Source organism: Lepidothrix coronata, unplaced genomic scaffold, assembly GCF_001604755.1.
Source record: "Lepidothrix coronata isolate B3197 unplaced genomic scaffold, Lepidothrix_coronata-1.0 Scaffold277, whole genome shotgun sequence".
NCBI lineage: Eukaryota > Metazoa > Chordata > Aves > Passeriformes > Pipridae > Lepidothrix > Lepidothrix coronata.
Window position 1 is genome coordinate 615,258 of NW_016690457.1, and position 27,486 is coordinate 642,743.

Consider the following 27,486-nt stretch of genomic DNA (forward strand, 5'->3'; position numbering starts at 1 on the left):
AAAGGAGAAAAGTGCCAGTGGGTTTGTAAGACACAGAAAAAGCTTCTTCCATTGAGTTACTGAATAGCTGCAGCAGTGCTAGTTATCAGTGACTGATGCTTCCAGTCCTTTCAAGGAGATTAATATTTATATATTTGTAACTGTACATTATGCAGAGTAATCATTACCATGGTATTTATTTTAAAGCAATGGTTCCCTTGTTCTTTCTTGTCCTAGTGTTTTGGTCTTGCCTCTTTTCCTCCTTCCTAATAAGCCTCAGTAGAAAACAAATACCAGAAGAATGTTCAGCTTGCTTGGAGAACATCATTAACATACCAGCACTTGCTTTACTGACTGTTGCCATTTAATGCACAATAACCTGGTTTTCATTATTGTGAATAGAGCAACTATTTGGAAAAACCTCAGCTTGGGTTGGGTTTGTGTTTTTTTTCAATACCTGCTGAGTCCCCACAGCCCTGGATGCCCCAGGGCTCCTGGTCAGCACCTGGTGCATCCCCTGCACCCGGAGACTGGCTCTAGTCTTTCGCCTGCCCTTTGCCGCTCCCCCACCCCCCCCAGGTACATACGAGCAGTTCTCTGACCATTTTTGTTTTGTTCACACAAATCTTAGCAAGTCTGAGTCCAGAAAAGTGTTTGTTTTAGATTCTGATAAATATTTTATTAAAAACTTATTTTAAGACACTCTTGTCTGCCTCTTTTTATTCACGCTGTCAAGTCTGTACCAGGAAAACCAAAAAAACCAGGGACTTTAAGGAGGGTTATTGTTCATTTTCTACCTTGCTTCTTACTGGGCCTATGCCCCAGTTGTGTCTGAGAGATGAGCCTGTTGTAGTTTGATAAATACGGTGAATTTGCAACAGATTCCAATAAGCAACAAACCTGAGCATCTCTTTCAACTTTTGGTTGTGGGTGACATTACACAAAAGAAGTATGGAGTCCTAGAGCGAGAGTTTGCTCAATTCCGACTTTAATATTGCCCTTCAAGAGACATAATTTTTTAAAAAAATCCATTAATACAATCTCTGCCCCAAAGAAATGATGGATGTCAAGGGTCATTTGCAAAAACAGGGATGAGTGAATGGGATTTCTGCACTTGTTACCAACAATGAGCTGACATTACTGTGGGGTTGCTTATGAATCAAGCCAAGAATGTCTTTCCTAGAAAAGCCAGTGCTCTACATTCTCTTGACTGTTTCAGTCCAGGAGAGTATCTTTTGAAACTTTTGAATCTTTTGAAATATAGAAATTTGGTTTTGCCATGCCTGGTCTTTTTCAGTTTTAGGTGAAGGGAATATGTGTTAAGGAGCAGGAGCAGAGCTAGAAGGCAGAGAGCAATCAGCTGGCAGGGTCAGAAGAAGCAGCCCCGGGTGTATCAGCAAGAATATCCCTGGTGATACCTGACCAGGTGAGAAGCATCAGTGTCCCAGTAGTTGATGTGTGAGTTCAGCACTAAGCATCTCACACCACAAAGAATCCCACAGACCAGGTTTATTCACTCTTTGCTGTGCAGACATGAAAAAGGACTTGGCTCCTGGATGAAACTTGTGGAATTCCAGTGTTGTCTTCATCTTTATCCCCACTGTGTGTTGGGAGTGCCCTGGGAGCGGAAGCGGGGTTGGGGGCTTTACACCAGGGAGCGTTTGGAACGGGGGAGTGTTTCCTTGGAGAACTTGGAGGTCTTCAGGAAAGTGCTGTTTTGCTTGCTGCTCCTGAAGAACCTTTTCCTGACCTTATCCCTGAAGTCTTCTGACACATAGTAGTAGACAAAGGGGTCAGCACAGCTATTGCACGTGCTGATGGCCAGGCTCACCATGTAGCTGATGTAGAGCTTCCCGTACAGCCTGGAGCAGTAGCTGGAGTAGTGACCCAAGAGCAGAACGTTGCTGGGAGTGTAGAAGGCCACGAGGGTGAACACCACGAGCGCCGTGAGCTTCATGGGGTAGGAGTAGCGCTTCCCCCCGTGCAGGAGGACGCGCAGCACGGAGCAGTAGCTGAACAGCACCACTAGCAGCGGCAGCAGGAAGGCGCAGGCGATCAGGCACACGAAGTAGTAGAAATAATACCCGTCATCCTCATGCCTGGGCAGTACGTCGTGGCAGAGGGTGAGGTCTGCCCCGAGCAGGGGGTAGGACTGCTGCTGCAGGGCCAGGGGCAGGGTGAGCACAGCCGAGCAGAACCAGACAGTGACACAGGTCCAGGCGGCGAAGGCAGGGGTGCGGAAGGCACGGGAAGAGAAGGGATGGACCACAGCCAGGTAGCGGTCCACGCTGATGCAGGTGAGCAGCAGCACCGAGCAGTACATGTTCCCGTAGAACAGAGCCGTGGTGAGCCGGCACAGCCCTTCCCCGAAGGGCCAGTCATTCCCCAGGAAATAGTAGGAAATCTTGAAGGGCAGCACCAACACGAGCAGCAGGTCTGCAGCAGCCAGGTTCATCAGGAACACGGTGGAGGTGAGCCTCTCTGCCCTGGTGGCCAGGACGCACAGGGCTAGCCCGTTGGAGGGTAGCCCCACCAGGAACACGAGGGTGTAGAGGGCAGGGATGAGGCGCACAGTGAGGGCACTGCCCAACTGGGAGCGTGTGGCCTCGGGGATCAGCAGGTATGTGATGTTGTTCACGGTAGCCTTGTCCCCAGGGATGGCTCGGGGACACGGGGTGGTCTCTAGCGTCTTGTCCTGGTCATTGGTGCTGTTCTGAGAGTAATCTGAGAGACAAGGCAGCCTGTTATTCACTCATCCCCAGTGCTCACCCCAAAGGCTGCTCTTTGCCATTTCTGTTGGGACCCCTGGAACTGGCAGTACTCTGGAAAGACTGGTGTGTGGTGGGCAGAAAAACTTGGCTGACAGACAGAGTCACCTCAGCAACCTCTCGGAGAATGGACCCAATTCCTTTGCCATGTGGTTTCCCACAGCTCACAAGTGACTGTGGTGCTGTACAACCATCAGCAGGCCTGGGAGACCAGAGAGCAACTCCTCTGTCTGGATCCATTCCAGTGTAAAGTCATTACTGTGGGAGTCTAAATTTGGCTTTCAAGTGCTCTGTTTTACTGCTCTGTTTTTTCTTTCTAGTTTCTTCCACTCCAGCTTCCTTCTCTGCCATATCACCTCTGTCACCTCCTATCACCTCCTGCTTCAGCTAGAGCCTGCACAAAGCTCAATCAGAGTATGCTGCCATGTAAACTCATTAAAAAATGAGTTTTCAGGGATCTTATAAAGGTACCAAACACCAAGTACTTCAACAAACAGCAATTTTTCACCCAGAGACACACACTCACCATCATAGTCCTGAGAGGCCACACGGAGTCCCCAGAAGGCACAGCACAGTAGGAGCCTGTGAGACATCCACCCATTCCCAAGGTTCCCCATCCTGGTGCAGGATCCAGTGCCCCAATGCAGTGTCAGAGCTGTATGGGAATTGCAGCACCAGTGACCCTGCTTACGCATTTCCTTTGGTTAGTCCTTAACTCACGGAAGCAAGAGGCAGATCCCAGAATGATGAGGCTTTGGGGGCTGTCAGAGCCTGCGCTGCCCAAGCAGACACAAGCCCAGTGTCAGAGGGGCACTGGGAGGGGCATAAGAATCTAGATCTGAAGTGTACCAGGGTTGTACTTCATCATCAGAGCTCAATGATGCCTCGAGTGACTCACTTGGGTCTCCTTCCTGCTCCGGGATATTCTTGGAAAGCATCCTTCCCCCACAGAGACCCAAGTGGCTCTGGGGGAGATCCAGATCTTTTTCCACGTGCTAGTTCACAGTGTTCTCTAGTCTTACAAACAGGAAGATATCAGAGCTGAGGATCAGGCAGACCTCCCCAGCTCCCAGGGATTATATGGGGGTCTTGCAGACTCGTGGTCTGGCAGTTGAAGGTTTTTAGTGCCAGCCTTGCAGCCTCTAGACCAGGCTCGGCCCTTCAGAGGTCTGCTCCTTTATTTCTGCTCCTGCTCCCTGACTAAACAGGGGATGAAGCTCCTGCACCTTCTCAATTTTACTGCAGAGGATGATTAAAAGTCTTCTGAGTTGGAGCTATTTGTACTTGAAAGAACCAGCAGGAGAACCATGCCATACCAAAGGCAAGTGGCAAAGTGAGGGAGACACTTGTGCTTCCTCTGATAAACCTGAACAGGGAGAGCAGCTCCATCCAGCAGGAAAGGGGCCTGAGAAGGGCTCAGGAAATCGCTGCAGTTGGGTAGATAATGGTGAGTTCCAGTCACTCTTGCCCCAGAAAAGCATGTTTCCCAAAGCTGTGTAGTTCCACCCTGGAGTACTGAGCTCTCTCCCTGGGTTTGGAGCTCGGAGCAGCATATGGAGCTGCCACAGATCTGCTGGTTGTACCCAGAGGACAACTCAGATAATGCTGGAAGAGGCACTGGCAGATGTTACCTGAGCCTTTAAGATCCTTTGCTGCCCGGTCCCCCTTCTCTAACCCCTTGAGCAAGTCCCTTCTGTGCTCTGCCCTGCACAGCAGCACTGGGAAGCTTCCAAATCCTCTCTCATCTCCTTTGTTGGAGCCCAGTGTGGTCAGCAAGCGGATGGACCAATGGGACAGTGTCTCATGAATGGAGAGGGTGCTGGTTTTTAGCTTCTTGTTCTTCGTTCTTTGCCTGGCTCTGCAAGGGAGGAACGAAAGGAGCTGGAGCCCAGCAGTAGGAACTGTAAATTTGGCAACCTGAGGAGCAGCTCGTTTCTTTCTCCTCAGCTTATGAATGGCCTCTTCTTTAAAGGTTGCAAATCTGAGCCTGGCTGATGTTTGATGAGATTCTTCTATTCCAAGGAGAAAATGATCCTATTTCCTTTGCTTTCACCATATTCCCACATCCTTGTGCCGAGCGTGTCGAGAGGTGGAGTTCCACTGGCAGGGAGAGGGAAGATACAATGTTAGATGTTTTGCTTTTGTGATTCTCTCAGGATTTATGAACAACCATTACAGAATGACTCATGTGGCCACATATTTTCCATGCCTCAACCAGGATCCTTTCCATGCTCTGTATGCAAAAAATTATCCATAATCAGGTTCAGATAGTGTGCAAATCACAGCCCTGCTTCCTATAGTCAGGTCTCTGGAGTGGAGCACAGAGAGGTTACTCATCACTGTATCCTTCATTTTTCAGATGCTGTGTGATCTTTAGTGACTGCCTTAGATGCAGAACAGCTTGCTTGAAACTTCCAGTGCCAGAGGTTTGTCATGGCTTGTTAACATCTCTTTAAGTCGTGTGATCCTTGCCCTGCGGGGTAACAATTTGGTTTTCAAGTAATTCATTGTGCAATAGATCATCTCCTGGGAGCTGGCTCTTTTTTATTCCACGGCTCTGAACCCAAAGGATGTAATGCTGTAATACAGGCTGGGGATTTGAAAGCTCAGAGGGAGGGTAGGAACACCACCTGGCCTGTCTCATTTATCTTTAAGGCTTGGAAGAGCAAACTTTGGTAGGGAAATGATGGGACTCTGTTCCAGCAGCTCCAGTGGGTTCCTGAGCTAAAGGCAGCAGGTGAGAGGACAGAAATCTCAGGGCAGGGAGTACCTGCCCCAGGCTGAGCTTGGGTTTGAGATGGAGACATGAGAGGCAACAGCTCTGACTTGACACCAGCAACACAAGACATTTCCACCCTCACATTTTCCATGGATGTGGAGCTGGCCCTGCCAGTCCCACCACCTGTGCAGCATCTGAGCCCTCAGAGCCACAGGGCACAGAAACACCCACTGACTGCTGGAATAGAAATGCTGGTCCCCTGGCCCAGGCTCCCCCATCCCAGAGATGTCTCTGCAGCCTCTGGCAAGTACAAGATGCCTTCACTCCCTGGACACTCTTCCTGACTTTTCTAGCACACCAGTTCCCCTCCTTCTTACTCTGTCAGGTCTCTGCCATCACCCTGAGACTCTCCATGGCTCCAGGGAATCTCCCTGCCTCTCTCTTCTGCTTGTCCCAGCTTTCCTGTTCCACTGTGATCCCACCCAATCTTTTCCCTTGGTTATTCCACACATTCTCCTCACCACTTGTCAGCTTTACACTGCTGTAAGTTTTGAGGAGACTAAGTTTTTTCAGAACTACTCTTCTGCTTGCTCACAGTTTTCACTTCACAGTGTACATATGAAGACATTTTTCCAGGATTATTTGAAGCTTATTAGCATCAGTGCAACCGACTGGATGTTCTGGAATTCCTTCTTGTGGTTCTTTCTCAGCAAGATAATGACACTGGAGTAGGAGCTGACACACCCACCATCATCATCCCTTGTCAACACCAGGTCTCAGATGAGTCTCTTTGGATTCATTCTTTAGCACAGGTCTGGTTTAGAATTGCTAGACTTTAATTTGGTCTTTAAATTGGTAGACCATACCCTTAGTTTCATTAAGGTTGAGTTAGTTCTAATCCAGAGGAATGGCTAAAGCTCAAGGAAAAACTCAACTCATGTTTTCACACACAGTTCTAGACTCTCTCACTGATTCACAGCCCCGACTCTCTTGTGCGTCACTGATATGGAAATGTTAAGAAAGTCCTGAAATATTAAATATTGAACTCAGGTACTCCCTTTAGCAATTCCGAAATCAATTGCAAAAACCATTTATTCTTATCCCATCCTGTAACCCTATTTTTAAGCTGTTTGTCAGTGCCAAATCTGTCCTTGCTGAGACCTCCAAATGCTCTTGGGTGATGTCACATCCGGCCATCCCTACCCTCAAGCACAGGGAATGTCCTCTTTGTGAGAAGGCCAAGATCTCTATGAGAACACTTGTGTAAAGTGGGCTATGTCCTCTGAGACCCCACCACCATCCTTTTAATCAAATTATTCTGTGCAATTTATGCATCAGAGGGTTGTTATCGGCAGAACAACAGTTTGTTTCCCTGTGAGGCTGCACAGAAAGCAGAGCTGCCTTTTGTTATGGCAACAGAAGTGTTGGGGATGATGTAAAGGAAACTCCTATCGGCTCTGGGTCACATAGGCTTAATTTGCAAAAATCTACTCATTCATTTGTTGTGCAGAGCTCACAGGGAACATAGTTAAACATCTAATTACCCAGGAATTTGGGGAGGTTGAGGGAAAGGCGGGTAGAGGGTTATTTTCACAGTTGCAGTTCTGTTGCCTTAACCTGTAGCAGATGTTCTTATGGGTTTCAGAACTGGGATCAGGCACTTTTTCTGACGGTTTGTAGTGATGAGTGTGTGAGTTCCTGGGGGCCAGGCCTGGGCCAGTTTTGTGACTCAGCTCTGTGACAAAGGTGTTGCTGTAAATAAACCAAGCTGCAAGATGCTGCTGTCTGGCAGGACACAAATAACCTGAGCGGGAAGGGACTCACAAGGATCATCCAGTCCAACCCCTGTCCCTGCCCAGGACACTCCAACAATCCCACCCTGTCCCTCAGAGCATTGTCCAAATGTTCCTTGAGCTCTGGCAGCCTTGGGGCCATGACCACTGCCCCGGAGAGCCTGTTCAGTGTCTGACCACCCTCTGGGAAAAAAACCTTTCCCCAATATCCGTCCCAAGCCCCCTGACACAGCTCCGTGCTGTTCCAATCTTTTCTTTTGAAACCTCTCTCTGCGTGGAGCAACTGTGCCACCCCATGGACTCCCCACTCCCCTTCAGCCATAGGTCTGGGTTCCAAGAGAGATTCTGACAGTACAGATGTGGGATCCTCTGTGGGAGCTCCACTGGAGGCTACTTGCAGGAAACATATTTCCCTTTCTCCTTAGCAAGTGCTCTGCTCACACCCTCACTGAACACTGGCTGCCCCGCTGGAAACAAGCTGACACACAGACACATCAGCACATCCTACACTCTGCTCGGGAATTGCTGGAAGAGAAGCTCATCCACCTTTTCAATTGCATTTTTCTACCATTTAAAATCCAGCTTCAGGTACAAGACAATCAATTCTAGGGATTGTCAGAAAGTTTAAATTAACAGGAAAGAAATTTAAACCAGCGAGAGCTGCAAACTTTTAAAATCATTATTTTATTTTACTTGAATGTGCAAATAAATATAAAAAAAACTACATTCAAGGAGCTGGCAGAGCAATTACAAGCCCAAAAGCAAAGATCCTTCAAACAAATGGAAGAACAAACTCTTGACTCAAGGTCGTGCAGATACACAGCGGTCGAGCTGAAACCCCCAGACACGAACAAGCCCCTCTCAAATCCCGCCTGTTATTCCCTTCCCATCCTTGCTACTCTCGGCTTTGAGACAATATCACTGCAAAGGGCAAAAGTCTTGCTTAAATTAAGGTTTACAAAATAAGGATGCTTAAAAATACCTGAAGTACACTTAAAATGGGGTGATGGATCAGGACAGTGCACAGGGGTGTTTCCCACCTCAGTGCACCTGGAATCAAATGCATTTTAAGCCACAAGTTTCAACCTATTTTCCAGTAAGTAGTTCTTCTGTATCATAAAACCATAAAATTTGGCACAGTTGTCATCTCCACTGGGAGTCAGCAGAGAGGTGAGGACTGAGGTGTGTTTCGGTGAGCTGAATGGAGGCAAATGGGGGACGCTGTCCTTTGCACTGGGTTTGTCCCCCGGTTCCCCCCCAACCCCTTGATGTCTCTCATCCCTTCCTGCAACAAGAGCAGGGGAGGAACTTTCAGATCCTTTCAGTAACCAAAATTTAACAGAGACTCAGACCAGGAAAACAGGAGTTCTTGATGAAAAGTCTCTGCTGGCAATGGTTGTGCAAGTGGCCACGAATGCCAGAGGCTGGCCTCTCTGCTTCCCTCCCACAGATTATTTTGCAAAACAGACAAAGACTCAGGACAGTTTTCTATTAAACATACCCCAAAGGCCAATTTTTCTACTCTCAAGCGAAACAATTGCGAAACCAAATGTTGTACAGTGGAAATAACCCAGGACAAATCCTCCAGGCTGCTCCATAGGTCTGGCAGAAATAATAACCTAAAAATCAAAGCCACAAAAAGTATCAGGGTGGGGGGTTTTATTGCCCCAAAAGCCAGAAAAGAGTTGGAAGAAAAGATGAAAGGAGGCTGGATATGCCTCAAGACATTATGTTTGTAATACACTCCATGGACAGTGTGCTTGCCCTTGGCCCCTGGAAAAAAGGAGTGAAGTCCCAAGGACAGACACAACTACATTTCCTCAATTTCTCACTAGATGAATTAGATGATTGATGTAGTGTTTTCTGTACAGGTCAGGGGAGGGTTTGTTAGGTTTCATGGCAAAAAAGCTTCGATAGCAGTACAGTGGAAAAGCTCATCTACGATGGCTGCAGCTGAATCTCACACAGCCTAGGACAGATTTCCCTGTGTCCCTGCAAATCCAGCGGCTGTGCTGAGCCAGCAGAAACAGGAGAGTTCTCAGGACACAGCTCAGCTCCAGCACACGCCGCGCTCCGGGAGCTCCATCTGCCGATGGAAGGATGCGGTACAACCCAGCGAACCCCGTGCATGCACAGGGGAGGGGACCGCCGGGAATGCTCTGGAGCTGGCGATCAACATGCAAAACACAAACCAAAAAACAGGCCAGACCTCGCAATGGATATTCCTCCCTCCTGCTGAAGAAGGCAGAGGCTACAGCAGGTCCTCAGCTCCCAAGGCAACGCCAGCCGGTGGGTCCTTGTGCCGCGAATCGCTCCCTTGCCCGGTGCTGCAGCTCAGTTTCCTCCCCTTAGTTCATGCTCCAGAATTCTTGGTTAATGAGGAAGAGTCAGAGTGTTCAGAGTGCTGGTCACCCTTGTCTCAGTTTTGGCATTTTTCTCACCAGAGCAACAGTAACAAGAATCATCCCCTGCCTTGTTCACGTGAATAATGGAGCCTCTCGGAGCGAGGCTGCTGAGCTGTGCCAGGTGTTCTCAGACACCCTGGCACTCCCAGGTTACATTGAAGAGTTCTGCAGGCTCCAAGATGGTATAAATTCAGGAAGATGGGGAATATTAAACCCTTCAAAGTGGAAGCAGCTGCCAGCATCTGCTGAAACACCAGCTGAGCTCCATCTCTCCAACAAAGCCACTAGTGGTAGTTCACCCCCTCACTGAGCCTTCCAGGACGGGCTGGTCAGCAGTGGCCTAAAGCCAGGAAAATACTCAAAAGTGTGTGGCAATGCCAAGAGCCCCCTTCCCATAAAGCTTTTAAGAGTCTCTTCATGATGGCTGGAGGATTCCACTGAAAGGAGACAAGTCTATGCCATATGGAAAATACATCATAATCCAAAGTAAAATGCTGTTTGGATAAATATCATTAATACATACATTGCATTCCCATCACTATTCTCAGAGTAAATGTGCTTCACCAGCAATGCTCTGACTTTTATGGTGCCAGGGACAAGCATGTGCTCAGGGCGAAGCGGGACGGCAGCTGTACTGGACTCTGTATCTGTTCACTGGCACCCCATGGACATTCACTGTCTCACACGTGGTTTTGCAGGGCACCATCTCCTCGTCCTCGTCTCCCATTAGCCAGTCTTGAACCACATCCACGGCCTCCATGGACACGTTCTCCTCCAGCCACCGGTTGTGCCACTCCTCAAACTGCTGGTGGTGCTTCAGCAGCACCACGGGCTGGACCTGAAAGCAGGACAGTAAAGGTCACTGAGAGGTTTCTGGGGGAGAAGTCAAAGCTCTCGCCTCTCCACACAACTGAGATGTGCATGATTTGGACACAACACAAACAGGGAAACAGGAAACCGCATACCTGTGTTCAATCCCTATTTCTTAATGTTTGCCACTCCCCCTCAAAATTTGCATGGTAAAGAAAAGGCTGCTGAACTAATCCAAAATACAGAGCATTTACCAGCTCTCCTCCATGTCTCATCCAACACAGAGCAGTAACTTCCAGGTGTAGTTTGCAGGAATTCAGCCACAAGACTTCTTATTGGTACCTGTCTTTTTGGCTCCCATCCTCAACCTGCTACTGCCTGAGCTGCAGAGACAGTAAAAGGAGATGCACCTGCTTGGCTCGGCAGAGAGCTCCCCTCCTGTACATGTAATCCTCTGAGTTCATGATGAACATCATCTTGTGGGTGTTGAGTTTGAAGCGACAGTCCACGTTGCAGGCACTTTCCACCCCGATGAGCCTCTTCCAGGAGCTCTTCACCTCGCTGCGCAGGGCCCTCACCTGCTTGCACTGCCACTTGCGAAACTTCTTCAGGTTTCTGGGACAAAACAAGGATGACAAAGTATGTGTCACACCTGGCCATCCCTTCCCCTAAGCTGGTAGAGCTCACAGCACAAGTATGAAGCTTGTATTTCCACATTTAGCTTGCCAGGCTCTCTCCAGGATCTTCCTCCAATCTGTCCAATTTGTGTTTGCTGTGACAAATATTTAGTGAAATGGGAACAAAGTAGACCTCACATTCCTCCCAGAAAGGACTGCTGAGGCAGGTCCACTCCATTCTAAACACAGTTGCATGAACAAACCTTGGTGCCGTGGTCATAAATTTCTTCCTCAGCATCCTCATGCAGTGCACTGGACTGCATCAATCCCTCTGGACCTCAGAGGTGAGGGCATTTCCCTGGGATTGCTGTATGGCACATTCCCCACATCCACTGCCACACAGGCAGAGAGGAAGCCACACCAGCTGTTGCAGGTGTGGCTCAGAGGACCGCGTAGCTCACCTTTGCAGAAAGACCGGTTTCAGGAGGAAGCCATCGTTCTGGTTGTTGGGAGCTCCTTCCACCCCAACGTACTGCTCCATGTAGTTGGCCAGGTGCTACACAAGGGAGACCAGTTTCAGTCAGATTTCACTTCATCAGGACAAACATCACTGCAAAGAACCTGCTTATTTCCAAGCTGTTTATTCTGAGGCTGATTTATGATGAAACTCTTTTGCTATCATCAGACCATTTCTCTCCATGACCACAACCCCACATGTCATCATCCCACCTCCCAGGTAAACTTGTCCTCCTGGCAAAGTCTCACATTTTGGAACAAGAAATCAGGAAAGCACTCTTAGACATCTGCTTTGTCTGTGGTACACAGACTCCATGATCTCTGTGGTATTACCTGGACCTCCACAGGATCCTCTGTCTGGGTTTCTTCTGTATCCAGCAGCTCAATGGTCATGATCACCTGTCCTTTCCGCTGAAGAAACATGACCTGTAATGAAGTTACAGGCAGAAGGTATTGGCCACATGGGTTCACAGTAAAATGCTATATATTCACAAGTCATTTGGACAATATGAGCTAGGAGAGAAGCAGTGGGGCTTCTCAGTGAGCCAGTCTATCCCCTCACTGTCTACGCTCTGGTTTTGGTACCTTCTCTCCACGTTGTTCTCTCTCCCCATCGTGGGGAGCTTCCAAACCCACTTCTCTCAGGTAAAGTGCCACAAGTCACTTTACGAAGTTCCCTGGCAGCAAGTCCTTACCTTGAAACAGTTCTCATCTGCCATGCACCGTTCAGCCTTCCACTGATAGCTGGTCTCCTTTGCTGCCCGCACACACCTGGATGATAAGTTACCTCCAGCAGCTCCTCGCTTCCTCTCATTCAAGTAGAGCTCAACCACCTTCAAGCAGATGTCATCGCTCACGAGATGGTGAAGCTTCCATTAAAAAAGGGGGATTTCAGTCAGCAAGCCTGGGGCAAGAGTCAACTCTAGTGTGTTATGAAAGGAGCATCAAAGTCAGCACAGCATCACACCTCAGCTGAAGTAGCCAAGTTTAACTCCAGAGACTTCCCACATTTCTCTGTCTTTTTCAGGATTTTGTAATAAAAGGAACAGAGAAGAATGAGGGGCTGTTGTGCCTTACCTGTAACACAACTACAACTGGAAGACACATTTGACTAAGAAGGATTGAACTGTTTTTGTTTTGCCTTAGATATATTTTGGGAATGGCAGAATTTTGAAATGACTGGAACTCAAAAAATGTTTGGATCACAGAATCACAGAATATGCTGAGTTGGAAGGGACACACAAGGATCACCAAATCCAACCCTTAGCCCTGCACAGGACTATCCCCAAGAGTCACACCATGTGCCTGAGAGCATTGTCCAAACTCTTCTTGAGCTCTGTCAGGCTTGGTGCTGTGACCACTCCCCTGGGGAGCCTGTTTCAGGAAAAGGCCAGGAAGAGTAAATCCTCTAAGGAGGGAAAGCTGAAGTCTCTCACTAAACTTCTGCTGAGGCGTTTCCCTATCATATATAACTTTTTAATAATTAATTTTCTCTAAGTTTAGTGACACTATGAGAAAGCTGTCTGTACAGAAGGGTGATGTGCAGCCCCACAGACACCATGGGTCCCTCACCTGGCGGACAATGTTCTGCACCAGTTTGTCCATAGTGAAGCCGATGTAGGCGTGGATGGTGAACATCTCCCTCAGCGTGTCCTCGTACTGCGTTGGGTCAATGTTCCCATCCAGCAGACTCCTCACCATATCCAGGAAGGCAGGGTAGTACTCCTCCAGTTCCACCTCACCTGGGCAGGGGAAAGTGCAGTCATTTAATGCATGGAAGAGGCAGAGTGAAGTTAAGAGATCCAAGGGATAGCACTACTCAAGAACCATGATGTTCAGTGTGAGAACATCCTCACAGACAGGCAGTTCTCTGTGCCCTGACAGGCTGGAAGAGTTTCTCTCATGCATTTCCAGGACTGCCTTGTGCAATAACTATTTCTTTGTGGGGCCATTTACATTTTAAATCAATGTATCAGATTAATATGAGACACTTGAGAACACCTCAGCACAGTGAAGTCTCTGTGAACTACACATGAGAGCCCTCAAAAGATAAATGGCACTGGCTGCCCTGTTAACTGAGCTGTGTCCACGAACCCCAAATATAGCAGGGGTTTGCACCTCTACACCCCTCACAGACCTGCCTGCTGGTCCCAGTTACTCAGATATACACAACTGGAGCACTGGCAACCAGAGCATTAAGAGTGGATTATGTCCTGGATTATTCTTACTTGGTTGCTTCAGCCTTAGCTCCATGGCTGGATCATTGGTCTTCTCTTTTCTTCCCTCACAGAGGAGTTTCTCTCTCTCCTTCTCAGTCCTGTATTCCAGAAGCTGCTTCTGAGCTTGACGATAAATCTTTAGGAGCCTCGAGCACAGAGTCTGGTGAAGGCGGAGGAAGAAATACCAATTATTGTTGACAAAGAAGAGGCTGTAAACATCATCCAGAGTGTTGTGGGGCTCAGCAGCTGTAACATCACAGAAGGTTGCTTTGGTCTCCAAAGGACTGCTTGGAGGCCCAGGCACATGTTTTTTCCGTAGCTCAGGAGCATCCAGGTTCTGCCCCTGGTGGTTTTCTCTGTCCTCATCTGTTGATTCTTCAGAAATGTTGTGCTCAGGGGGCTGGGAGAAGAACAGCTCAGGAATGAAGTGATGCACGATCTGCCTGATGGTTGCCTGATCCTCCTTTTGGATGGTAGGCTGCCTCTTTACATAATAGCTGATCAGAGCTGCTGCATCTTCCAAAATCTGCTTATCTTCGTAGATAAAGATAAGATGAGGCTCGTTTGTGGATGAACTTCTCCCCTCTGAATGCTGCTCCTGATGCTGTAATCAAGAGACAAATAGATAAAGATCCTTCCAATCCATGCTCAAGAGCCATTCCTGCCAGAAGAAATAAGCCAGTATTAACACTGAGCTTGGGACAGTTGTTTTTGACTGAGAACTCTCAGAGCATAACCACTTTCACATGGTCCCAGGTGCTACATACAGGTCTAGGTCACACTATAAGTGAAGGACACAGAGGGTGGGTTATTTAGTGTCATACACACCTCATCATAGACACTCTCAATTTCATTCAGCAAGCTCTTGGAGCGCAAGGCTTTGGTGTCATTCTGTTTGAAGTTGACAGCCTGGTGGTCCAGGGATTTCAAATAGGCCTTCTCATACTGCTCCCTCCAAATCTTGTTGAAGCCCTGCTGGGCCTCCCTCCATTCCTCCTCTTTCGCTTTCAATCTGCAAAATGTACAGTGTACTTCAGTTCACAAAGACAACTGTGATGCACCAAAAAGTTTTCAATATTCCTGGAAGCCAGAAATCAATTCAAAAAAGCATCACCAGTGATGGTGAGTTATGCTTTGAAACAACACTTACAGAAAACAGTTCACAGAATCACAAGAGCATTGAGGAAAAGACCTCTGGGATCATCAAGTCCAACTTGTGACCAATCCCCACCTTGTCACCCAGCCCAGAGCACTGAGTGCCACGTTCAGGTGTTTCTTGAACACCTCCAGGGATGGTGACTCCACCACCTCCCTGGGCAGCTCTTCCCATGTTTAACAACCCTTTCTGCGAAGAAATTCCTCCTGATGTCCAACCAGAACTTCCAGTGGCACAGCTTGAGGTTATGTCCTCTCATCCTGTCATTAGTTGTTTAAAAATGCTTTTAAAATTCTTTAAAGATACACAGGAGAATTGGAATTACCTCTTAAGAACAACAGGAACTGCAGTAACTGGGTTTTTCTTGAGACTCTCGATGATCTCTGGTGCTTTGTCCCCATAGATGCGATATATGGCCCGGCGCTGGATCACCTCCGATGTCCCTCCTAGGCAATCATCCAGGCGGAATTTCTCCTGATCCTCTTGGGTCAGCCGTGACAGTTTCTTCTGCACACTCTCCAGCACGCGAATTGTGGCTAAATTGGTCTCCAGGACAACATCCAACTGTTAAGAGTTCACAAAACAACACAGTGTCAGAACAGGCAGAGTAGGAACAGGCTGAACAGCAGCCAGGGTTTGTGGCAGCCATTCCAGCCCCACCGGCTGGAGCCAGGAACCATCAGCAACGTTGGTACTGGAAAACAGACCTCTGCCAGTTCTCCCAAAGGTAACATGCAATTTAAAACTGGACTCATGCCTAGGAAGAGCTCTTAGACTCCAAGCAAGTGGAACACACCAAACTCGAGCTCAAACCAACGAACATCAACAGAACTTTCAGGAACTGGGCATCAATTAATTCAGTGAAATCCTCATGGCTGGAGGTTTTGCTTTCTGAGGAGGTAGAAGGGGAGCTCAGCAGCAGAGGTACCTCGAATCGCTCATCCTCACAGCGGTGCAGCTGCTCCTCATATGGAGTCTTCTTGGAGCTGACAAAAGTGGAGTCTTCAGACCAGGATGGAAACGAAACCCAGGTATCATTTAATACCTGCAACAGTGCAAAGACATGACATGGAGCAATTGTGAGCCCAGAGCTGTTCTCATGGGCTCTGAAACTTCTCTCTTTTCGCACACTTCTTCCCTGAGTTTCTGCAGGACATTCCACACCTAATTCCCAAGGCACTGACCGCTCCCAGATTAGAGGTCCCTGTGGAACTGTGCCAGGGCCCTGCTCAGAAAACTTGAAGGTACCTTCTCTATCACCTCACACACACAGAGATCACCCTGCAGTCACCAACAACTGTAAGTAAAGGAGATAGTTGGGAGGAGTGGGAGCATCCACACTGCAGATTTGTGTTCTCAGTGGGAATGGTGCCTCAGGCACTGTCTCAGTGCTTTCCAAAGGCCATACTGACTCTCTGCTGGAAAATTAATTCCAGGATATTTAATATTCTTTTCTGTCTAAAAGAATAAATTTGTGTCTGCACACAGACTGAAAAGTATTAAAGATGTGATCTGAGATGGGTTTAGATAAAATCAGTAAAATGTGGATATTATTTAAATAAATTAGCTGAATAATTGACATGAGACTAAAGCTGGTGACTCAGCACTGAAGAGGGGACTCCACACGCAGAAGCTGCAGCACTTTATTTATGTGAGTGCAATGTGTGTTCAGGGGTTGAACAGGCTGATCCCAAAGTACCTCCTTGCAAATGGCTGTCCTTCCACTGCACTTTGGCTGCTGGTAGGTTTTTGGGAGAGCCCTGTAACTGGATCCGATGCGCTTGCAGGATGCATAATCGATTTCCCGGCTCATTCCATCCCCGGATCGGTCACTCAGTGGAGAAGCAAAGGAAAGCTCTTTCACACCAAGGAAGGACTTGAACTGTGCAAAGAGCTCTGGGAATTTCCTTCAAAAACACAAGTATATTGTTATTTCACTCTGACAGTTTCAGGGTGCTTAATGTGTGTCACAAAACAGAGGGAGAAATATCTAAACAAACTCAGCACTGCAGTGAGAGATCTTTCACCAACATTTTAGCACTGTCATCTTTCTCTCTGAACTACTTTAGGGTCTTTTCTAACTTAAAGCAGGAAAATAATTTCCCTTCACTACTGCCTGAGGAGAAACTGATCCTTGCCACATGACTCTCCCTCTTCTGTTGGAAGCCAAACAGCTTGGGAGGCTCACAGCAGAGCTAGAACTATTTATCCTTTTCACAGCTCTGTTCTCAGATTTCATGTTTATACCTTTATTACATTTTGAGATAGTAAACAGAGAGTGTGAACAGATAGAGGAAAATATCTTCCTCAAAATGCTCTTTAAGAGCTGTGTAGATATGTTTACAGGTTCAAATTTTATTACTCCTCTTCTTGGATTCCTCAACGAAGGACATACTTCTGAAGTTAAATTGAAAACTTCAGTAACAAAATTCCAAATGTGTCCAAAAAGTAACAAGTAGGACCTACAAAGTATGACACAGCAGAGATAGTTGGTAACTTACCCTAAAAACGGTGTAACAAGCTGAAGCAACTCAGAGCCAGAGACCAACTCCTGGTTGAAGAGAGCGATGCAACGGAGGAAATTTTCATAGACCTCCTGACTCTTGAGCACCCTGCGAACCTACAACAGTTTGGAAAGAAAGGATCACATCACTTGAATGCCACTTGCATTTAGTTCATGTCTAAGTCATCTGAACCATGGATGCAGCGATCAACTTGTCTGCTCTGCAACATAAAACCGGAATACGCACAAACATGCCCAATTTCAAACAATAATCTAATTACTACAGATGGTACCATGAGGAAATATCACTGAAAAATAGAGAAAAACACATCTGTAAGGGACAAGCATGCAGGAAAAGGTTAATTAACATGTTCCATTTATCTTCCAAACATACCCGTTTCTCACTCTTCTTGATCTATCTTTCCCTACCACTTGAAAAGTCAGCAAATTGCTAAGTGCTGACACACAAACTGCATAGAAAACCAGCCAATTAATAACCACATAAAAGGATGAAGATGAGACCACAGAATGTGAGAACAAAACCTGACCTTGTCAAAGAAGGAAAACTCCTGCAGTGTTCCATATTTCCCCACTGTTGCCACTGACAGATCTTTGGTACCCCGCAGCTTCATTTTCTTCTGTTAAAAGAACAAGCAGTTATATTTAACATGCTGTGGCTCAAATGCCAGCAAATTCCCCTTTAGTGACATAGAACAGCTCCCTGCAAAGACTGAGACCCCGTATTTCCCCAACGGTGATCTGGAATTGCTACGTCAAGCCCTTACAACAATCTCTGTCAAATGTCTCCCAGCTAAGGAGAAACAACAAGAAAAAGGAATCACTTGAGAGAGAATTCCAAAGAAAGATTTTTTTTTTTAGAAGCAACAAATTTTCCCTTTCCAGAGTCAATACTTAGTACAGAAAGTCTTGATATTTAGCATCCAACATGCTGCCACACACATTTAAGCATACTTTAAAAAGTCCCTTTTTCTACAGCAATTATTATTTTAAAAATAACTGAAATTTTGTATCTCATATCTAACACTCACATACCTGAAAGACACTACTCATTACACCTTTATCTAAGAAATTATCCAAACGCAACAAGTAATATGAGGTTATTCTAAGATACCTTTGCTGGGCCAGAAACAGGACGCAGCAGCAATGGTCTGGATCTCTTTTTGCTGTGCTCCAGATTCTTCTCATGCTCAGTCTTCTGGACACTGTTCACTTCACATGGTCCATTTCCTGTGAACTGCAGTAAATAAATAATGACTTCAAGGTTATCTTCCCAACTGGCATAAATAAAGAATCCTAACAGGACATAGAGAGTGCGGTTAAGCAAAGTTCATTACTGGCTGTATGATTTTCCATAATGTTTTGCACATTCTACATACAGAGAGTATTCAGTATTCTGCCTTGCCCTCAGCACACACATACCAAAGACCTTTTTGCCTCTGGGAGGAACTGTCCAAACTCAGAGAGAAGATCCTCCTGTCCCCGGAACAGATTGGCCACTTCAGTAAACACCTCCTCCTCGGACATGCCTCGAAATGGTCGGCCCTTGGTGTTCAGCTGCTCTTTCTGAAAACATACAGACAGACGTTAAATAGAGTCAAAAAGTGCCTCACTCTGCCAGAAAACTCGTCCTGTGCCAAAAATGTTCAAGTTGCTACACAACTTGAAATGACCATCTGCCAGCCTCAGGTTCTTACAGCGTCTCCTTTCACACACAGTATCACTAAATCCACTGAGGGTTAGTAAACACAGATCTGGATACAGCCCATTTACACCTCAGTCCCTGCAAAGTGCCACAATTTTCACATTTTTGCCATTTCCTGTGAATATCTATGAGATAGTTGCTGGATAATGACCAGTTCCTGGGAACTCTGTAGCCTGTTCAACAGGCAGAGATTAAATTTGACAACAACTACTCCAACACCTACAGTGCAAACCCACTGTCCCTCCCCTGGAACACTTTTTACCTGGTAAGTGTGAAGAATTTCTAGAAAGGATCTGTAAATTTCTGGATGGTCAAGGAAGCGTGTTTTGATCTTATTCACATAACTGATGGCATTGTTGAACTCTACAGAATCAGATTCCAGGGGAATTTGGGATTTATCTTCTTTGTATGGAAGCTGTTGCCTGAACTCCTCTGAGCAGTCACTGTGATTGTGTGAGTTCTCCTGGGAGTAGTGCAACAACATCCCACTGCCAGGGAACACACCGGGAACAGGCTCTGGGGGCACCTGGAGACAGACAAGATAAGACACCCAAGAGAGAGACTTGTCAGAAAAGGAACACAAGTGCAAGTTCAACAACAACCCAGCATCACTGTTGCCAAGCTGTTTAACTAAAACATATTACCACCTGAAGAAGAAAATGAAAAGAATTCATTAGCCAATCATTTCCCTATCTAGTTTATTAACTCCATCAGTGAATATGTGAGTGTCTGTGAGGCAGTTGTTGGACAAAGACTAGTCCTTGGGAACTCTGTGGCCTGTACAACAGGCAGAGATTAAATTTGACAACAACTGGTCCCAATAGCTACAGTGCAAGCCTACTGTCCCTTTAAAAGGAGGCAAAAAAATACCTCGCTCTAGAAAATTCATCCTCAGCAAGGTGCACACAACTTGCAATGACCATCAGCCCAGGTTCTTGTAGAACCTCCTTTCACATCTCCTTTCATTTTGAATAAATGATTCATTAGCCAATCAATTTCCCTACCCAGTTTAACTCCATCACCTAAAAAAATCCCCTAAATTCCACCTGGTGTAGGAACCACTGACTTGTGACTGTGATGGTGTTCTTGGCCTCACCTGAGATGCTGCACCAACACCACCCACTGCAGCTCCTGCTCCCACTGGTTATTGCACAGGAACTGCCCCTTTTAAGAATATTAAACTTAAGGCTCTTACAGATGGTAATTTCTAAGCAACAGAGAGATCTAAGGGAACTGAGATCTGAAGGATAGCTCCTGCTACTAATTGGAGTTAAAGCACAAGTTTATCAGCAGAATTCACTTTATGGCTCTATTTCAGCCTCCATAACCACACAACAGGAACACAAAACAAGCAAAGGCAACATCCATCTGTATCCCAGCAATTTTGTTTCACTGCAGGATGTTACCAACTGCAGGTCTAGGTGGACTCCGGGATCTTAAAGATCTTTTCCAACCTGAACAATTTGATGATTTTACGACTCTGTGTATTTTTGCCTACTGCCTAAACAAGTTTCTCAGTGGAAGAATGGAAATGCAATTCTTCCAGGATCCCTTCTTGAAATGTGCCACTGCCCACACCACGTAATGAGAACCTGTATAACTATGTAAGGCCAATTACAACTTCAGTTTTCAAATCTGAAGTATTTGGACTTGAAGTGGTGTTTCAGGCAGGATCATCATTCCCTTGTAAGCTAAACAGTGGCTTGAGAATAAACTGGGAGTTGGGACCGAGTGATCTTTAAGGTCCCTTCCAACCCAAAATATTCTATGATTCTTTGAATAAATATTTAAATTTATATTAGAACCATTACCATAGGTTTGACAACCATCTAAAAAACTTCAGCAACGTGCACTACACATAAATCTCCACAGTCTAAATCTCCAGGCAGGAGATACGTCCAGCAACACACAGAACAGAGTTTATTTAGAGACTATGACCTACCTGACTATTCAAAGGTGACTGTATACTCAACTTCCCATTCTTTGGAATTTCTATCCTGTAGCCCAGAGGGAGAAATGCATTGAATCCTACAATGAGGTCAGGGTGCTCATGGAAAAGCTGAGAAACACGACGGATGACTCCAGGTGTGTCAATGCTAAAATTGAGAAGGGTCTGTTACTTGTATCAGAATGAGAAACACATCTTAAACCTAGAAAATGCCAGAGGAAGTGAAGCATCTGGCTCCTCAGGGATGCAATTTTTAAGAAGTTTGGGAAATTCAGATCTAGATATTAGCCCAAGCAGAGGGAATGACCAGCCTCACATTGAGAATGTTATTCAGAGAGGAGAGAGGTGAGTGTGCAGGTTGCCGAAGGGGCAAGACACCCATGCCCTCCAGGGCTGGCAGGTCAGAGGTTCTGTGTTCAAGCAGCTTCACTTATTTTCAAGATCTGCATTTCAGAGTGAGAAATAAAAATAGATTTGCCTTTTCCTGTGGATTTCATCTCTGGGAAGTGATGGGATGGGCAGAGGCCCTCCCCCTCCACGTGACTGCACCACTGGGGGACAGGGCAGTGGGGCAGAGGAGCAATGATGGTGTGAAGGCTGGGGGACCCTGCACAGGCAGAGAGACCCCATAAAGGCTGAGGTCTGAGACCTGAGGGAATGGTTGGAGTTGCATCAGAGGGGTTTGGGATGGATCTCAGGCGGATCCTTCGGGAAAAGGATCTCAGGTGGTGGGGCACTGAACAGGCTCCCCAGGGCAGTGGGCATGGCCCCAAGGCTGCCAGAGCTCAAGGAGCATTTGGACAACACTCTGAGGGACAGAGTAGATTGTTGCGGTGTATGGGCAGGGCCAGGAGTTGGACTGGATGGTCCTTGTGGGTCCCTTCCAACTCAGGATATTCCACAGTTCCATGAAAGGTTGAGAAGCTCCCCAGAGCACCCCGGGCTTTACCTCTGGCTCTTGAACTCCTTCATGATCTCCAGGAAGCCGTTGTATGTGGCAGGGTCGCTGCCAAACCGGATCTTCACCTGGTCCAGGTAGGAAAGCGCATCCTCCACCTGCAGGGTGAGAACAGGGGTGAGGAACACTCCCCGGGGCCCCCCAATGGCCCCGGAATTGGGGAGGGGGCTTCTCAAGGCACTGTGGTAGATGGGACCTGCCCCCGGGGGAGCCCCCACGGCCCCGGGGAACGGGAGGGGCACAGGGTACCAGGTGAGGGGGCTCCGAGGAGGGCTCCCGGTGGGCACCCAGTGGCTTCCTAGCACTGGGGGGGATGGTAAGGCACGGAGTGGGGGACACGGCACCGGGGAGCCGGGAACAGGTCCCGAGGGAGAATAATCGCGGTACCAGAAGGGCTGGGCAGGGGGCACGGCACAGGGGAGGGAGAACAGGCCCGGGGGGGCCGTGTGGTACCGGCGGAGGGGGACGCGGCCCCAGGGGACTCCATGGAACCAGGGGAGGACAGCGGGGGGAGGACATGCCCAGGGGACCCCCCACGCTACCTGCGTTGGGGGGTACAAGCCCCGGGGGGGCGAATGCAGTACCGCGGCCAGGGCCGGGCCGGTCAGGGCGGGGCGGGCGAAAGCGGCGGGGACCGGCCCTTCGCGGGATAGGGTGGGGAGGGGAAGAGGGGTGGGCAAGGGTCATTCGCGCCCGGCGGGGCGGCCCTGCACTCACGTGCACCGGCAGCTTCTCGTGCGGCGCGGCCCGGCCGCCGCCACCGCCCCATCGCGGGGCGCTGCCCCCGCCGGCCCCGCGGCCGCCGCCACCGCCCCCCGCCGCCATGTTGGATCGGGCGGCCGAACGCGGCCCCCGCCGCCGGCGCTGCGTCAGCGCGCACGGACACGGGCACGCCCACGGCGGGCCACGGCCCCCCCACAGGCCACGCCCCCGGCAGGACCCGCCCTCCAATCGGTTCCACCCCCGCTGGGCCGCGCCCTCGGTCAGGCCATTCCGTCCCGGCCGTTCTAGCGTCGTGGCGGGAGTGGCGCTTGAGGGGATAGGGGCTTCTGAGGGCATACGGGGGAGCCGGGATGGAGGAGCCGCGGGTCGGGAGGAGCCCGGGGGTCTAAGGCGACCGGGGAAGATGGGCAGCAGCGGGAGGAAGGCGCTGCGGGTCTGAGGGAGCCCGGGGGGCTAAAGGGGACACAGGGAGCCGGGATGGAGGACCTGCGGGTCTGAGGGGACGGAGGAGCCGGGGCAGGTGGGATGGAAGAGCCTGGGCGTCTAAGGGAGCGCTGGGGGCTGAGGAGACCGGGTGAGCCTGGATGGAGGAGTTGTGGGTCTGAGGGGGCTGGGGCAGCTGGGATGGAGGAGCCCGGGGGGGCTGAGGGAGCCCAGGAGGACTGGAGGTGCCGCCGGGGCTGGAGCAGGCGGACGGCAGCGGGATGGAGGGGCTGGGGCTGGAACCGCGGGGCTGGAGGAGCCCGGCGGCGCTGAGGGAGCTGGGGAGGCCGGGACTGGAGGCGCCGGCGGGGGGGAGCTGGAGGATCTCGGAGGGGCTGAGGAAGGCCGGCGTTGGAGGAGCCCGGGGGAGACTGGGGTAGTCCTGTGGGGCTGGAGGGGCCGGGGCTGGGGGAGCTGGTCTGGGGAAGCCCGGAGGGCTTAAAGGAGCCAGGGGTGGAGCAGCCCCGAGGATCCGGGACTGGGGGAGGCCATCAGTGGTTCGCACTGAGCTCCAGGGTTGCTCTGGGGTAGCTGGATAAAATGTGGGGTTAGGGTCGTTTGGCGGCTTTTTTTGTGGGTTTTTGTTTGTTTTGGTGATTTTGTTTTTTTCCTTATTTACCTTTCTCACGGGTTATGGCTATGGTAGGTGATAGCAGCAGAAACACCTTCCAGGAGAGACGTGAGCTGAAAATGAATGGTTTGCATTAGATTGTTATGCTGGTAAGTACAGGTTGAAGTAAAGATGCTTTAGAGCATTCACTGGTTATTCAATGCTTAATAATAAAGGTAATAAATAAAAATTTTTACAAGAGCAATCCTGGAAGAAGCATGAGAGGTATCACAAAATACAGCTCCTGGCTGATGAAGCACCCTGTAACTGTGCAGGAAAGAGAGCATGGTGTGACTGTACAAAAGCCCTTTATTCCAACTATTGGAAGGAGTAGCTCAGACATATCCTTGGAGTACTGTCAGGTGAAAGAGTAACAGCATTGATCCAACCTCCTCCACCACTTTCTTTTTTTCCTAGTAGATTCTCCTGAGGTGGCCCAATTTCTGTCTTCTACTGGTATTATTAACTTGAGAAGTCTCCTTCTCTTCCCTAATTTGTGGCTCATGCTGGTGAAATGAGGAAAATCAGCTGAAGATAAATAACTCCTGGGACTTCTGTTTTCTGTCAGAGTGAGGTTAACAGCCCTCAGTCACTGACAGCATCAACACCTTGATGGTTGTCATAGGTTTACTTGTTCTAAAAAAACAGGCGGGAAATTTTTCTTTCCCCTGCATTGCTGTAAGGGGGGGATGTTGAAAGGGGGAGGGTAGTTTTTGCCTTGGGTGATTGACCCACACAAAAGAACTAACCAGCAGATCCACGTTCCAAGCTGATGGCCCTCCGAAGACTGGGGAGGGGTGATGAGGTTTTTTTCCCTCTCCTCGGAAATGGGAGGCACTTCACTTTTTCTCTGACTGTAGGGAGGGTGTGTGTTGGAGGGGTCCGAGGTTCACTTTGGTTTTGGCCTGGTCATCTGGCTTGTTTTCTGGCCCCGGTGTGCCTCTGTTTTCCTGCGCCCTGTTCTGTCCCAGCTCAGATCTGCTTGGATTTCATTGGAGAGGCTTGACCCACTTGCAGAGGAACCTTTTTGGGAGAAGGTTGCCCTTTCCCTCCTCCGTTCCCGTGTTGGCAGCGGCCTGTGTCCATCGAGGAAAAGGGGGAAATCCCGGCCACAGCCAGCCGCAAACAGCGTGAGTTTCGGGGGGAAAGCCCCCTTTTCCCCTTCCCCTTCTCGGTGGGGGGGGGAAGACCTCCATTTTTGGCTTCTCCCGTGGACCGGACCCCTGCGCCGCGACCGCCAGGCCCAACAGCGCCCCCTGCTGGCCAACAGCGAGCACTGCAGGCTCTGCTCCTCCAGTGATTCAACAGCGCCCCCTGCTGACCGTTATTAGAATTGCGTCAAAAGGTGGAAAAGTACTGACCTGTTTCCTTTTGAGGGGGATTTTTGGGTACAGGATTATTGGTTTGATCGTTTTTTGTATTCTTTTGTTGTTCTGCCAATACACATATATCCTTTAATAAAGGACTGTTATTTTTCCTTTCTCCATGCTTCCTCAATTAGAGCCTCTTAATTTCGGATTTACAGTTGGTTAGAGGGAGGAGTTTGGCCTTCCTCATAACATCCTCCTTAGCAAAACACTTCAGTCTCATTAAACTGAGACAAGAGGATAGTCCATGACATCACAAAGGGGCCCATAGCACACAGGTTGGACTGCACTCTGACCTTGTGGGGTGTTGGTTCTTTGGTTTCCAGGGCTCATTCTGGAATGGAGAGGATAGGCCATGACATCACAACGAGGCCCAGGCACACTGGTGTGGCTGCTCTCTGCGAGTGTGGGTTGTTGGTTCTTTGTTTTCCAGGGGCCATTACAGAATGGAGAGGATAGTCCGTGACATCACAAAGGGGCTCATACCACAGAGGTAAGGTTGCAATGTGGGAGAGTGGGATGTGTGTCCTTTGTATTCCAGGGACCTTTAGGAGCTGGAGAGGATAGCCCGTGACATCACAAAGAAGCCCGTGGCACACAGGTGAGGCTGCATTCTGACAATGTGGGGCGCTGGTTTTTGGGTTGACAGGGGCTATTCTGGAATGGAGAGGATAGGCCGTGACATCACAAAGTGGCCCATGGCACACAGGTAAGAGTGCAATGTGGAGGAGTGTTATATGTGTTCTTTGGTTTCCTGGGGCCATTCCAGAATGGAGAGGATAGGCCGTGACATCACACAGGGGCCCAGGGCACACAGGTGGGCTGTACTGTGATATTGTGAGGCGTTGGTTCTTTGGTTTCCAGGGGCCATTCCCTAATGGATAGGATAGACTATTACATCAGAAAGGGGCCTAAGGCACACAGGTGGGGCTGCCATGTGTTAGTGTGGGGCATTGATTCTTTGGTTTCCTGGGGCCATTGCAGAATGGAGAGGATAAGCTGTGACATCACAAAGGGGTGCCAGTTACATGAGTTGGACTGCTCTGTGGGGTGTGAGGTGCTGCCTCTTTGGTTGCCAGGGACATTCTGGAATGATGGCAGTAGGCCGTGACATCAAAAAGGAGCCCATGATACACGGATGGAGCTGCACTGTGCCACTGTGGGGTGTTTGTTCTTTGGTTGCAAGGGGCAATTCCAGAATGGAAAGTGTAGTTTGTGACATCACAGTGAGGCCCATGGTACACAGGTGGGGCTGTACTGTGGGGGAATGCAGCGTTCCTTCTTTGATTGCCAGTGTCAATAGTCAAATGAAGATGCTAGGCCGTGACATCACAAAGGTGCCCATGGCACATGGGTGGGGCTGTACTCTGGGGGTTTGTGGTGCTGGTTCTTTGGTTGAAAAGGGCCATTCCGGAATGGGGAGGATAGGTCGTGACATCACAAAGGGGCCCATGGCACATGGGAGAGACTGCACTGTGACATTTCGTGGCTCTGCTCCACTGGGAATACAGACGGCCACTGCAAAAAAATCACAAAGGCAAAGGCACATACTGAGGGATAACCTCAGAGTGCAACATTCTGACCAAAGGTCCCCTCTCAGGTTCCTTTATACTGACCTCTTACTGCAAGGACCTCTTTCCCATTCTGCTGACGCTTGTAGGGTTGCGTACCACCGGGAAAAAAAAACAAATGATAAGGGATGTGCTTAGATTCACCAATGATACAGCCCGCCAGAATTAACATCTGTTTCAGACTGGCAGGAAAATGCTCACCTTGCTCGTCTGCCCTCCGGTGCCAATAGCCCGCCCCACCGCTTGCATCCCACCTCGAAAGAGAGAACAAAAAGACGCTCACAAGAATGACCTTTGAAGAGCAGTGCCTGTCAGAACAATCTTATGTGGGTGATATTCTCCGCTCTGACCTGCAAACCCTAGTGCTGGGGTCGAAACTAAGACTTTCTGCTTCCCTCTCCTAAGGGATTTGTTTTTAGACATCTCTTACCCCTCCTGGCAATTCCCAAGCCTGTACCTGGCTCTCATCCCCTCTCTGGCTCAGAGCCCTCGACTTATCTTTCAGAGAGCTGGGCCTGTCAATTCATCTTCCAAAAGCATGGCCCTTCGGCTGGCTCAGAGGTTCCTGCAGTCGCACCAGGCCCTGCCCAAGACCAGGCCCCCTCCTATCAGGGTCTG

At 48.9% G+C, this 27,486-nt stretch overlaps 2 protein-coding genes across 5 annotated transcripts; both read right to left on the reverse strand.

The window, feature by feature from the left end:
* Positions 1-1,624: 1,624 nt before the first annotated feature.
* Positions 1,625-3,442, reverse strand: F2RL3 (F2R like thrombin/trypsin receptor 3). Its single transcript, XM_017836369.1, has 2 exons — positions 3,274-3,442; positions 1,625-2,703 (listed from the first exon to the last, which is right to left on the reverse strand). Exons 1-2 carry the CDS (start codon positions 3,440-3,442, stop codon positions 1,625-1,627), a joined length of 1,248 nt encoding a protein of 415 aa, XP_017691858.1.
* A 4,481-nt stretch (positions 3,443-7,923) lies between these two features.
* On the reverse strand, positions 7,924-25,571 carry SIN3B (SIN3 transcription regulator family member B). 4 transcript variants are annotated; one of them, XM_017836415.1, is made up of 21 exons: positions 25,292-25,571; positions 24,680-24,908; positions 23,940-24,004; positions 22,106-22,212; positions 21,151-21,304; positions 19,471-19,734; positions 18,926-19,069; positions 18,618-18,740; positions 18,034-18,123; positions 17,484-17,602; positions 16,682-16,889; positions 15,911-16,027; positions 15,308-15,546; positions 14,655-14,838; positions 13,836-14,430; positions 13,180-13,349; positions 12,303-12,476; positions 11,941-12,033; positions 11,553-11,647; positions 10,885-11,089; positions 7,924-10,502 (listed from the first exon to the last, which is right to left on the reverse strand). In XM_017836415.1, exons 4-21 carry the CDS (start codon positions 22,126-22,128, stop codon positions 10,272-10,274), a joined length of 3,228 nt encoding a protein of 1,075 aa, XP_017691904.1. In that variant the 5' UTR covers positions 22,129-22,212; positions 23,940-24,004; positions 24,680-24,908; positions 25,292-25,571; the 3' UTR covers positions 7,924-10,271. The 4 variants fall into 4 exon arrangements, with proteins under 4 accessions (XP_017691904.1, XP_017691903.1, XP_017691905.1 ...); XM_017836414.1 differs by lacking the exon at positions 24,680-24,908; XM_017836416.1 differs by lacking the exons at positions 24,680-24,908; positions 25,292-25,571 and having other exon boundaries at positions 23,940-24,105.
* Positions 25,572-27,486: the final 1,915 nt, after the last annotated feature.